General features: G+C 38.7%; 1 protein-coding gene across 2 annotated transcripts in view; it reads left to right on the top strand.

Annotated features, from left to right (window-relative positions):
* The window catches only part of ANKRD29 (ankyrin repeat domain 29), a 61,680-nt gene that overhangs the window by 15,697 nt on the left and 31,222 nt on the right, over positions 1-14,761 (top strand). Inside the window, exons 2-3 of one of the 2 annotated variants that reach the window (XM_069099793.1) lie at positions 4,670-4,780; positions 12,890-12,988. In XM_069099793.1, coding sequence (XP_068955894.1) covers positions 4,670-4,780; positions 12,890-12,988 — 210 coding nt within the window. Of the gene's footprint in view, positions 1-4,669; positions 4,792-12,889; positions 12,989-14,761 lie in introns of both variants that reach the window. The other variant, XM_069099794.1, reaches the window with a different exon arrangement.

Here is a 14,761-nt window from a genome sequence, read left to right as displayed (position 1 = left end):
TCATCTGCAAAATGAGCTAGAAATTCCGACTGTATTGAACCAGGATTGGAAACCAAAAGTGCCTGACTCCAAGGGAGGGGAATGCTTTTTTCAAACATTACCTATCTCCACTTTGCATCTGCTGCTGTGCCTGATTTCAACTCCAAAGAACAAGATAAACCCTCTAACCAAATACTCGCTGCTGGCCTCTGCCCTTTCCTGCCTCCTTTTGTGTGTTGTAAGCTCCTTGAGGACAGGGACTGTTTCTTATTATTCTTTGTAACTACAGCACTTAGCACAGTGCCTGGCATACAGTAGATGCTTGATAAATGCTGATTGGGTTGGATTATTGTATTTGAAATGCTATATCCACTGCACTGAGCTGACTCTCTGAACTGTCCCCCACTCTATTTTATTCTTTGTTATAAGAATATTAGTCATAATATCATTTGTCTAATTGTGCATTTATAGCCTTGCTACTTTGGAACTCACATACCTGCAACTTCTCCCTAACAATGTGCTTTTGCAAAACCGGTTAATGATGTTAGTCAAGGCATGCCTATAGTTGTCATAGTTTATTTCAACTCTCTGTGCAGGAGCATTAGGCCCTTTGTGAAAATTCAGAAATAGTGGCAGAAAGTCTTTTGACTTGCCAGGGACCCAATCAGGAGTCCTCTAAAATTGTGTGTGCATTATACTATGTAAAACAAAAAAACTTAGCAAAGATCTGGTACTATTATTTGTGCTGGCCACAGAGAGATGAGTGGTTTGATTTACTTCCCTTATCATTAAAAATGGATATTGGTGTTTCTCCATAGTGCAATGACTTGGGTGAGGATCCTTGGTCCAAGACCCTCCCATCTTGGGGCAGTAGGAAGGGACAGAGGAGGGTGTGGCAACAGAAGATTAGGAAAAAATGCATTTGGCATTTGGAGATAGCAGCTTACACCCCACCCCCACCCCCGGTTTTGGAGGGGGGAGGGCAGGGCAATTGGGGTTAAGTGACTTGCCCAAGGTCACAGCCTAGTAAGTGTTAAGTGTCTAAGGTCAGATTTGAACTCAGGTCCTCCTGACTCCAGGACCAGGTGCTCTATTCACTGCACCATCTAGCAGCCCCCTTACACCCCTTTTTGTGTAGAAAATCATCTTCTATATTATTGTTCTGTGATAAGCTTGAAGGCAAAAGGAAGGTAGAAACGACCACCTTCAGAAAGCTGAATGACCTGCTGGAAGCTGTGAGGGCATGCCTTGCTCCTTCCTCCTTAAAGAAGGGAAAAGGGAAGTGATTTATTGCAGAAAGATGTCAGGCATTTCATAAAAATCAGTTCCTCGATTTTTGTAGCATCCTCTATGGGCCAAGAAGTCAAGTCAATCCAAGCCATGAGAAAAGGTTCTTAGGGCATCATAAAGGAGAGAATGATCTCCCATTTCAAGAACCTGATACAAAAAAATAGCAGGTTTGCTCCCTGCAAAGAGTTTTTCAGAAGTATTGTGGGTTTAAATGAGATGACAGAACATTCTAAGTACACGATCCAGAATGATCGTGTTTTCATACTTTGTCAACAGCCTCAGGAGGATTAGTCCTGATGAAGGGGAATCTCACAGTCCTCCTCCTTCACCCACCCAGATGACTGTATCCTGGCTAGATGGAATCTCTTTATTAGAAGGTCATTGTTTAGGGATTTACAACAGTTGAAACCTGCCTTGCCATTGCCAACTCTCCCCATTACTAATAACTAAAGCAAATTAAACCTAGCTAGTACAAAAGCACCAAACTACATCAGGCATGACAAATTGGCAGTATGGATGCCGCAAGTTCCGTTTTGCTTGAAGACTCCTGTGTTAAAATCGTATCTTGTTCTGGCCCTCTGGCCACCCCACTTTGCCACTCCTAGTCAGTAGACTACATTCATAATTAGCCAGTATAAAGGGTGAATAGAAGGAAATAAGATTGTGAAGGGAACCCCAAAAGTCACATACAAACTGTCCCAAAGATCAAAGGAGCATAATTTACGAATTGCATCATATATTAACCAAAAGCCACATCCTGGTAATGTGTGCTGAATCAAGGGAAGCCATCTCTCAGTGCTTTTTGGTTCTGTGATATATAAATCCCAGAGAATTCCATACTGCTGCTTTATAATATATAAATATAAATTATAAATATATAATATATAAATTCCAGACCACAGTAAAGGCCAACATCACCAAATGGTGTTGATAATTTTCAGGTGATATGGACATGTTATCTTTAAATTTTTATTGACAAAATGATTTGAATATGTTAATGAACTAACTTCATGGTGGCACAGATAAGAGTTGCTCTATTTCCCAAAAAAAACCTTATAAAAATGAGACTTCAAAATCCTGTCCCCTGAACCATTCATTCTTCCATCTCCCTTTGGGTCCATGCTACTAAATGCTCCCAGTTGTAACCCATGGTTACATGAGTGATACTCTCTGCTTCTTCCCCTTCCCATCCTCTTCCTCATGCTGCCTGCCTACCTTCACCACCCATCTTCTATCCCCATGCCATCTGCCTCTGTACCCCTTTTGCTGCTTGTCTCTGTACTTTCTGTCCTGTTTGCCCCCACATGTTCTGTGATTCTTCAAGTGTGATTAAGCCCCATTTCCTGCTGCCTTCTCAGTCTTGGCAATTACCCAAAGAACTGGGCATGCCTCCCCCCATTTCATAATTTCATAAATTAATTATCATTTTGACTCCTGAAAATAATGCTGACAACTTCAGGGAAGGCAAACTGTTAATCTCAAATGTGAAAGGGTTTTTTTTCTTCTTAAATCATCCATGAAACTATTCAAAGCATTTTTGTAATCTGCTTATTACTAGACATTGTCTAAACATACATGAAAGCACAAATTCCTATGTAATAAGGAATTGGACTTCTTACAGGTTCTGAGAGCTGCTGTTGGACTTCTGAAAAGAAATGTTATCGACCCTGAGTATCTCCACAAGCTTTATCCCCAAGTGTGCTTACATGGAAGGAAGCAGACATTCATTTTAGATGATTCTGTTTCACTATAATAAAACTGTCCTCATTTTCAAATCAACAAACATGGAATTTTCCAGTCACTCCCCCCAATTTGCATTTGAACTTGTGAACTGGTCCCTCAGAAGGTAGCTGACCACTATTCTTGGGCTGATTACTACTCTCCTTTCTTGGATTGCTGTCTTTCCATATCCATCTGTCCCTGGTGTGTCTCTCTGCTCCAAATGCACACACTTCTAGATCACAAACTATATTATAAAGCAGCAGATATCAAAACCATCTGGTATTAGTTAAAAAAAAAGAGAGGTGGAACAATGGAACAAATATGTGAAACACAAATTATTTAGGAAAAAACTCCTTATTTGATTAAAAAAACTGCTGGAAAATGGGGAAAGTTGTCTGGCAGAAATTAGGCTTAGACCAACACCTTATGCCACATTTCACAATACATTCTAAATAGATAGGTAATCTTAATATTAAAGATTATGCTATAAAAAATATTAGAAGAACAATTTTATACCTCTCTCAGCTATGGGTGGGACATGTATTCTTAACCAAATAAGAGATAGAGGTAATTACAAAAGCTAAAATAAGTAGCTGATTACTTGAAACTGAAAAAATTTTGCATAGACAAAACTAACGGGAAGTGACAGAATGGGAAAAATTTTATATCAAATTTCTCTGATAAGAGTTTGGTATACAAGATATATAAATAATTAATAAATATATTTAAGACTAATAACCATTCCCTAACAGATACATGGTCAAAGGATATGAATAAGAAGTTCTCAAAAGAATTGCAAAGTATTCATACCCACATGAGAAAATGCTCCAAATCACTAGGAATAAGACAAATGCAAATCAAAACAACCTGGAGTTTTTACCTCACACTCTGCACCTGGGGAAAAAATGACCAAAAAAATGGGAATAGTCAATGTTGACGGGATTGTGGAATGCTAGATACACTAATACATTCCAGGTGGAGTTGTGAAATGGTACAACTATTTTGGAAAGAAATCTGGAAATAGGCAAATAAAGTAACTAGAATGTCCATATTCTTTGAATCAGAGAATCCATTCCTGGGTTTGTACCCAAAAAAAATTACCAATAAGAAGAAAGTCCCCATAATCCAAAATATTTATAGAAACATTTTTTGTGATAGCTATCAATTGGGGAATGGCTAAACAAATTATGGTACATGAATATAACGGAATATTACTATGCTGAAAGAAGTGATGTGTGAACCGATGCAGAAAGAGGTAAGCAGAATCAAGAAAACAATATACACAGTAACTACAATAATGTAAATGGAAAGAACAACTATATGCCAAAAAATAAAAAATAAATGTAACAGGACAATAAAGATCAAAAGGGACTCAAATGAAGAGATATGAAAGGACGCCAGAGTAGGGAGTTGCCACCTCAAGTCATTTGGCATATTAACTCAGGTATCTAAGATTAACTCATTATCACGGTCTATATTTCATTGACTAAGTATTGTGTTTTATAATTATCAGTTGTTGGGACAGCAATCTCCTAGTGACATGGCAGGTGTTGAGAAGTGCTTTCTTTTGAGCTGACATCAATGGACAATATTTTTTATTTTTCGTGTAGTGATGGTAGCATTACTGATGAGGAGCTCATGAATCCTGTTGTAAAATGCTGTTATTTTGTTCCCACAGAAGGAAACGCCACTTGCAAATGCTGCATTCTGGGCAGCAAGAAAAGGAAACCTGGCTCTTCTGAAACTCTTGTTAAACAGTGGTCGGGTGGATGTGGACTGCAGAGACAGTGTATGAACTCGGTATATGCATGGCCAGAGCACCTAACTTCCCCATGATGGCAGGAGACATTTCATGGATCCCTTTCAGTTCCCAGTGCTTATTTACATTTCTTTTTTGTTGTTGTTTTTGCTTTTTTTTTTCTTCCATACAGTTCAAGGATCAAGTGTAGAAAAAATTTAAAACATTTTAAATCTAAGAAAAAAGCAGGAAGGGAGAAGTAAGAGGAAAACAGAGGAGAGGGGTCACAAAAGGGAAAGAGGAGATGGAGAGAATAAGCAAAAGCAAATTCTAAGAGTATAAGGCAAATGGAAAGCAAAAAAAAAAATTTTGAACTAACCATGAACAACCATGAAAGAATTCAGGACAGAAAGAGATTAACATAGAAATATATCAATTGCATGCTATGTGAGGAGTTAGAAAGCTGAGCAATTAAAGTCTCCACCCATTCCCCTAGCCTTTTGTTTTTTCTTTCACGAACACAAATGCCCTAATTGGCTGTCTCAAAGAGAAAATAAAAATAGATATTACACCCAATGGACAAATACCACTTAGCTTGCTGCCTTACCCCCAGCCGAGTGCTGCTATCCATCTGTACTCAACAAGATTTTCATGCATCTCCAGTGATAGAGACCTTAGATGAACAGAAAGCATTACTAAGATGTCATTAATTTAGGCTGTAACTAAAGCTTTTAAGTAATACTATTATTTTCCTAAAGAAAAATGTCACTGCATGATTCAATTGCACTTAGCAGACAGATGAATCCATTGCTAGCTAAGAGCAGTTTAAATTTCCCCACCATTTTAGTCATTCTGGATGCTTTTTTTCCTTCCTCGCTCTGCTGTCTTTGTTTTATTCATGGTTACTGAGCAACAGATCTAGGCTTATACAAACTTGTAAAGTGAGGCTGACCTTTACTTCACACTTTGTGGATCATCCTCTTCATTTCTACCCAGCGTTCTTCCCAACACCTTCTTTGACACCCTTGGACGAGTAGTAACTTGTTTCCTCATGCTTCTGAGGAGTCTTAGTGTGCCTTCCATAGCCACCCACCCAGACTTGCCCTCCCAGCCATCATCCCATGATCAGGACCTTTCCAATCACCTGCACCATTACAGCGTATCTCTTTTTGTGTCCCCTTTCCTTAGGATGCTCCCTATGTTAGGTGACAGTTGGTTAATCAGATAAACTATGCTAATATGATTGATGCCAGAGGATTAATATATTATCCTTCATAACAAATACCTTTTAATGGACATAATACCTTTAACTCATTTTGAAGAAGGTTGGACTAGGTGATCTCTAAGTGTCCTTTCTAGCTCAAAAATTCCATGATTCTATAAAACAGTGGGGGGAGGGTAGAAAGAGAGAGAGGCAACACATATTCAGTTTCTATATTAAAGCAAAAGGTAGCAGAGTGACACAGTAGATAGAGTGCCAAATCTGGAGTCAGAAAGACTTTTCTTCCAGAGTTCAAATCTGGCCTCAGACGCTTACAAGCTATATGACCCTGGGAAGTTACTTAACCCTGTTTGCCTTAGTTTCTTCATCTGTAAAGTGAGCTGGAGAAGGAAATGGCAAACCACTCCAGTACCATTACCAAGAAAACCCCAAATTGGATCACAAAAAGTAAGACACAATTGAAAATGACTCAACAAAATATTAAAGCAAATGAAATAAAGGACCCTGAAAGTGTGGTATGCTTCTGACAATCTGTGGTGCCCAGACCCATTCCATAATAAGATCCCTTGTTGGGGCAGCCAAGTAGCACAGCGAGTAAGAGCACCAGCTCCAGTGTCAGGATGACCTGGGGATCGAATCTGGGCTCAGACACTTAGCACCCACCCAGAAACACCTGGCCATGTAACCTTGAGCAAGTTATTTAACCCCAATTGCTTAGGGGTGGCCAGGTGGCTCAGTGAGTAAGAGCACCGGCCCCAGTGTCGGGATGACCTGGATCAAATCCAGGCTCAGATACTCAGCACCACACCCAGAAATAACTGGCCATGTAATCTTGAGCAAGTTACTTAACCCTGATTGCTTAAAAAAAAAAAAATAAGATCCCTTGTTTCTTCTTAGGTGGTGGGTATCACCTAAGATTAAAACATTTAATGAACTTGTAAGGTTATTAAGGACCTGCTTCTTTATTTCTCTTTCTGCCATTGTTGCAGAATTTAAATTTCATCCTCAGAATCAACAGCCCAATGAAGACCTTCATTCTTTGCCACTTATTTTGCCTGAGCTGTGCTCTCTGTCTCGCACCTGAAGTTTGGGAGATTTCTTGGATAATAGCAGTATTATCTTGAACAAGTTATTCGGCCACTGTTGACTTCAATCTTGTCATCCATTAAATAAGAGAGTTACACTGGATGCCCTCTGGGATCCTCTCCTGCTCTAACATCCTATTGCTATGACTCAAGTCCAACCCTAATTGCCTCTCTCCTTCCCCAAGCCCAGACAATCCCTCTAGATGGCTTTTTGGGGTGCTAAGATTATACTCCCCTTTGAGTCACTTGCACTGGAACTTATTTGACCCCTTAGTAACAACTCCAAGTTTCCAAGATCACTTAGAAGTAGTTGGAATGCAAAGTCTTCATGGGCCTACTTGATAACCATATAGCCATACCAAATCTTTTCTGATAGACAGTATTGTACAGTTACAGATGAGGCTCCTTTATATACAAAGTCTTATCAACTTGAGTTGCTAAGATATAGATGTATATATACACATATATCTTAGATAGATGTATATATGAAATCATCATGTGGATGGCTAAGCACATCTTAACACACTTATCACAAATATATAGCTCTTTTGTTTTCTTAGATTTATGAAATTCTATATGTCTAGTTTCTTCGAAGGGTAAGGAAATAGTCTCTATTGGATCTGGTTTCTTGCTCAATTTCATCAACATAATGTAGGAGATGACATTCTTCTGGAAACATAATACTTCCCCCAATAGGCTGCTATACTTATATGTTCAGTCTAGTCTCTGAAAACCTAATAAGAACAACTGATGATTTGTAATGGTTAATCCATTAGCCAAAAGAATCAATTTCAGAAGTTTAAGATAAGGGAAATATGACTAGATAATAGTTCATTTGAAAAGTATTTAGATGTATTTGTGTATTACCTGATTGTGATAAGTCCAATAAGAAAGCTAAAGCAAGCCTAGATGGCATTAAGGCAGAGGGTCTAGGACAAAGGTCCTACTCTGCACTCCCTGGTCAGACAACACCTGGACTATTGTGTTCAGTTCCAGGTGTCATACTTTAGGAAAGACATCAGTAAGCTGGAGTGTGTCCAGAGCAGGATAACCAAGGTTGAGAAACGTCTCAAATTCATGCCATGCTGAAGATGATAAACTGAGGATACTTAGTCTTGGAGGCTTGAGCATTAGGAGTATAATAACTACATTCAAGTATTTGAAAGATTGTCTTGAGGAAGAGAGACTAGATTTGTTCTATTTGTCCCCAGAGGGAAGAACAGGGATCAGTGGAAAGAAATTTTGGTCTGATGTAGGGAAAAAATCCAATAATTAGAGCTATCTAAAAGCGATATGTACTGCCTCAGGATAGGCTCCTTCATCCTAGCAAAAGCTTGGTGACTTCTTGTGGGATTCTGTAAAGGATTCTTACCCATGTACAGAATAGACTAGACAAATTAACAAGCATTTATTAAGCTCCTGCTGTATAGGCAGTATATTAATATAATATAATAGTATAATATTAATATGTTATAATAGTCATATGTTGTTTTATTAATATATAATATTAATATAGTATAATATAGGCACTATATTAAGCATTAGGGATACAAAATATCTGAAGTGTTAAAAAGCCCCTGCTTTCAAGGGGCTTACAATCTAGCCAGAAGAGGCCATGTGTACATATATAAGTATGTACAGATTAAATACAAGGTAATTTTGAGGGAAGTGCATTGTCAGCTGGGAGGATCAAGAAGGAGTTCACATAGAAGGTGGCACTTAAGCTGAACCTTGATGTAAGTGAGAGATACTCAGAGGAGAAGGTAAAAAGGGAATACCTTCCACACATGGGGACAACCTATTCAAAGGCACAGATAAGGGCAGCTAGATGACAGATACAAGGTAGTGGATATAAAGCCCCAGTGCAGAGTTAGGAAGACCTGAGTTCAAATCTGGCCATAGACACTTACTAGCTGTGTGACTCTGGGCACAGTTCTTAACCCTGTTTGCCTCAGTTTCTCATCTGTAAATGAGCTGGGGAATGGCAAACCACTCCAGTGTCTTTGCCAAGAAAACCCCAAAATGGGCTCAAGAAGAGTCAGAAAAGACTGAAACAACTCAACAGTAACAGCAGGGGAGATGGAGGGCCATGTAAGATAGATAATGAGGCCGGTTTGACTGGACTTTAGTGCACATGAAAGGAAGTAATATGTTATAGGTTGGGTCCAGATTGTGAAGAGCTTTAAATGCCAGAGTTTATAGCTGCTCCTAAAGTTAATAGGAAACCACTGGAGCTTATTAAGTAGATGGATGTTATGGCCAGATCTGTACTTTAGGAAAATCAGCCGTCAGCAAGATGTATGGGAATGGAGAGAGACCTGAAGCAGGGAGATTAATTAGGAAGCTATTGGAATAATTCAAGCAAAAGATGATTGGGACCTGACCTAGGGTGGCATCTTCACAAGTACAGAGAAGGGTAGAGATGCAAGAAATGTTATGGAGAGAGAAGTGACAAGATGTGGCAAATGATTGGATGTGTGATGTTAGAGTGCATGGCAGAGGGTGACATCTAGGTTGTGAACCTGGGTGACTAGAAGGATGGTGGTGATCTTGAATGAAATTGGAAAGTTCGGAAAAAGGGTGAGTTGGGAGGAAAAGATAATAAATTCAGTTTTGGATATTAGATTGTGAACTTCTTAAGGGCAGGGACTATCTTTCGCCTCTTTCTGTATCCCTAGCTCTTAGCACAGTGCCTGGAACATAGTAGGAGCTTAATAAATGCTTCTTGACTGACTGATATGTTGATCTTTGTGATGCTTATAGGACACTCAGAAATGTCCAATAAGAAATTGGTGTTTGGGAACTAGAGCCCAGGAAAAAAAGAGTAGGGCTAGATATATAAATCTGGAAATCATCTGCATAAAGATGATCACTAAAGGTATCAAATGTGATCAAAAAAGATTACTGAGAAAGAATATAGAGAGATTATACAAAAGAGCCTAGGACAGAGCTACAGTAAAAGGTAGGGAGAGAGAGGAGAGGAGGAGAGGGGAGGAGAGGAGAGGAGAGGGGAGGGGAGGGGAGGGGAGAGGAAAGTGATCAACAGTGTCAAATGTTTCAGAGAGGTTAAAAGAGATCAGAACTGAGAAAAGGTCATTCAATTTGGCAAATAAAGATTGTTGGGGACTTTGGAAAAAGTAGGCCCACTTGAGGTCAGAAGTCAGATTGCAAAAGTTTGAGAAGCGAATGAGAGGAGCGACAGTGGAGATGAGTGTAGCCACCTTTTTCTGTAGACAGTTTGGTTGAGAAAGAAAGGAGAAATATAGGACAGTATCTTGAAATGTCCTCAGGTCAGGGCAGCTAGGTGGCACGGTGGATAGAGCACCAGCCCTAGAGTCAGAGGAGCCTGAGTCCAAATCTGACCTCAGACACTTGATACTTCCTAGCTATGTAACCCTGGTCAAGTCACTTTACCCTGACTGCCTTGCAAAAAAAGAAAAAGAAGTATCCTCAGGTCCTGATCAATTCCTGAACTTTTGTGGTTATTCCCAAAGGAATATTTTTCCACTGAGTTTATGTGTGCACATTAAATTGTATATTATACATACTAGGATCCAGCTAGATTTTTTTAAACCATGGAAGGGAGAGGATGGAGATGCAGAACAATGGAATAAATGCTGGTGACAAATGTAGCTTCTAGATATTGTTATTGTTATATTGTTACATGAGACCATCTCTATCAGAGAACAAAAATATGGCAATTTGATAGATTTTGGTTATCACCGGGACCTTTAGTCACAACTCATGAACTGATAGTTACTCCTTAGGTGACTTCTTCTTCTACCTCTTTTATTTCTTGCTCTTTATACACTCTCCCCAGTCTCTTACCCTTAACTGGGCACAATATAGCATTTAAAAATATGTGTGTGTACTATATAGATGTATATGCACATATGCATGCATGTACACCTATTCATATGTATACTCATACATCACAGCCTGTCTGTTTTTGTGTCCCCTTTCCTTAGGATGCTCCCTATGCTAGGTAACAGTTAATCTAATGAACTATGCTGATATGTAAATTTATGCCAGAGGGTTAATATATTGCCCTTCCCAACAAACACCTTCTAATAGATATAATATATATACACACATATATTAGATAGATATGTTATATCTTATATATGTAAATGTTTCATTCTCTACTGAATAATGTAAGTTGTAGTCCCTGTTCTAACTTGGAAAAACTGATTTGAACATTTTATTTTTCCCTAGAAAAAAAAGAACAAATCCTAAATTATTTTTCTTTGCATTTACATGAAATCTGAGATAGATTTCTCTCCCCCTCCCCACTCCCATACAACCAATTGCCTTTGATTTTAAAAAAAAAATGTCACCCTGATATAGATACAGAGTTTAAAGCTTTGGTGGCCAAATTTTGTCAAATTATTAGCTCCCTTTTACTTTAAGAAGAAACTAAGTGTGCCAAGAATATCCCTCCTTGAATGACTTTTTTACTCTTCTCCTCTCTGCCACCCAGGAAGAGTGCCGAACTGAATAATGAACAAACAGAGAGGCTAAGCCCCAGCCTCAGGTCCCCCACAGACACATATGGAAATAGGATGGCTTAGGGCAAGAAATACTTCTGCAGCCCTAACTGGAAAACGTTGGCAAACACATTCTGGCTTCCATGGACAGCAAACAAAGTTGTCATTGGCACCCTGCAGTCAAAGGCAGGGAAATGAAGGAATGAGGATTGTAGAAAGTAAATAACAAACACCTCCCCACCTGCCCCCACCCCCACCCCAAAGTGATCCTGGATTTAAATAATACAAGGATTCTTAAAAATCAGTTCAGACCTGGTACACACCCCTTAGCATAGCCAAAGAGGAAAGAACCCCCGTCCTTCCACTCTAGAAATCTGATAGACTTTGCAAATAGCTGAGCATGGAGGGTTAGGAAGCACAATTCCAATGCCAAAGAAAACATCAAAAGAATAATGAGACTATAAAAAGACTTTTTGATTGGAATTCTATATATCAGCTGGTGTTAATTTGAGTTGTGCATGTTTTAAGTCAAAGTTTATAAAAGCTTGGCTTGCTTTGTTTATAATAACAAATCCAGTAAAATGGCTAGCCCCCAAATTTTTTATCTGATTCAAGCTGTCTTCTTTTTTTTTCCTAGAAGAATTTTGTAGTCACAATTTCATATTCCCAAGTCATGGAACTGATGAAGTAAAAATACCCCTTTGAGAGCATTTAATCCAGCCCCTTAATTTTGCAATGAGGAAACCAAGGCTCAGAATGGTCAATGAGGTCCCCAGGGTCACCCAGCTAATTGACAACAGACCCAGGACTTAAAACTAGTCTAAGGCTCCCCAGGCTAATATTTATTCCTCTCTATATTCTTCCTCTTATCCAACCTGAATTAGTAATAAAGATTAGTATTGATTAAGTATTAATAAAAATAATTATTTATGAATAAAATAAAAATTATTAATAAAGACTTCTGGCCTTGGAAACCTAATGAGAATTATTTGATAACTTCTTTGGGTTAATAATGGTGTTTTGGAGCAAAATTCATAATATTAATCATCAAATGAGGTCATTATATATCACAGCTGCCTCCTATAACAACTATGTCTGCTTAGATCAGATTTCTGGCCATGGAAAAGTAAGTGAGTTTTTAAATTGAAAATTCCAGTTTTGATATGAGAGAAAGCATTTCAGTTCATGTTTGCATTCCTTCCCCTTCCCCTCCCATTGTACATTAAAAACTTGATTCAAGATGGATGTCTCCCATTGCTTAGTAGGGGCACTGACATTTTTGTAGTCTTTTTTTTCCCATGAAATTTCTTTCAGTCATTGACGTGACAGACGGTCTAATATACTGTTCTGTTTGCCCTCCTTCTAGCATGGCACTACTCTGCTCATGGTTGCTTCCTACGCTGGCCACATAGACTGTGTGAGGGAACTGGTTCTCCAAGGAGCAGATATCAACCTTCAGAGAGAGGTGAGTAAAACCAAAAAACGAGAAGAAAATACAGGTGGAACTGAGCAGGTTGTTTATAATTGGAAATGCCAAGCAAATAGAATAGTCCTATAGAAATAACTTTCCCTAAGGGACATTAAAGCTCAGAGTTGAGGGATTTGTTGTGCTGGAAATAAGGTCTAGGGAGTCAATGATAACAAATCCATTTATCAACACCAGACCTCCCAGACTACTTCTTAGGTGGCGTTTTGGCCTTCCTATATCTCAGTGCTTGAGGTAATTAAGGTATTAAGCACATTCCTTACATAGTCATACTTTCCTTGAAGGGCGATATGATGAGAAATGTAAGATGTTAAGGGAAATTTTTTTAGTTTTTAGTTTTTTAGGGTTTTTTTTTGTTTTTAAAGAAAGAAGTTAATATTTATCTCCCACTGGGGCTTTATAGTCAGGCCTTCACAACCATTTCAACCTACCAACCCACATGAACCTCTAAGGATGTTCCATACAAGTTATATAATAAATAGCCTAAGGGCAGCAAGGTAGTGCAGTGATAGAGTGTCAGGCCTAGAGTCAGGAAGACTCATCTTTCTGAATTCAAATCCATCCTCAGACACTTATTAGCTGTGTGACCCTGGGCAAGTCACTTTACCCTGTTTGCCTCAATTTCCTCATCTATAAAATGAGATGGAGAAGGAAATGGCAAACCACTCCTGTATCTCTGCCAAGAAAATCCAAAAAGGGTCACTAAAGTTGGACATGGCTAAAATGATTCAACAACAACAATAAATAGCCTACTGAAAGCTGGTTAAATAAATACTGAATAGAAAAATAACCTTGAATGCCTCCTCTACCTTTGTTCTATGGCAACTCCAGGTAGTAGATATCTGAAATGAAGGAATCCTGGGCAGATGATACAGTTTTTTCAAGAGTATGAAAGGATCAGAGAGGCCAAACATTTCACAGTCACCTTGGGGATTCAAGTTCCCAAGACTTCAGAGGGTTCAAAACCAGGTCACCTGAAGTTGGCACTTGCAAATCTCATGGTACTCCCAAAAAGGAATTATTCCCCTAAGGCTTTTGAAAAATGAGACCTCAGGAACAGCTAGGTGGTACAGTGAATAGAACTCCAGCCCTGGAGTCAGAAGGACTTGAGTTCAAATCTGGCCTCAGATACTTAACACTTACTAGCTGTGTGACCTTGAGCAAGTCACTTAACCCCAATTGCCCTGCCTTCCCCCTTCCAAATAGGAAAAAAAAAAAAAGAGAGAGAGACCTCTGGGACAAACTTTAGACTGGTTCTCCATGACCTAGACTTACATCTCTCATACACTCTTTATCCTAATATTCATCCCTCATTCCGGACTTGGGGTCCCTACTTCCTCACTGGATAAAGTTATAACTCATGTTGACACAATGAACAGATTGCTTCAAGGGTCTTGAAAGTATAACCCAGCATTTGAAAAGTCTTCAAATCTTCCCCAGGCTATCCCTTCACCTTTTCTGAGTAGTATGATCTTTATCAATATGACTATCAAAGAATTAGAAATATAGATAGCTGTTATATTTTATTGGTGTAATTCATGACACCTAAAAAAATGGTCCTCTGAGAAATAAGACTGGTACTATTTTAGTGTTCACAACTTGATACAGAAAAGAAAGACTATGGTAAAATATTGTGTTTATATTGTTATATATTATATACATAATATAATTATTATATTATATTATTCTAGAAAGTTCATATTATTCTATTACCACCACCAATTCTGCCGTAATCAAGGAGATATGACAACA

The sequence above is a fragment of the Petaurus breviceps genome, unplaced genomic scaffold (assembly GCF_028583685.1).
Source record: "Petaurus breviceps papuanus isolate PSGF00001 unplaced genomic scaffold, PetGlider_PUasm1.0 38, whole genome shotgun sequence".
Taxonomy (NCBI): domain Eukaryota; kingdom Metazoa; phylum Chordata; class Mammalia; order Diprotodontia; family Petauridae; genus Petaurus; species Petaurus breviceps.
This window is presented reverse-complemented; position numbering and strand designations above follow the sequence as displayed.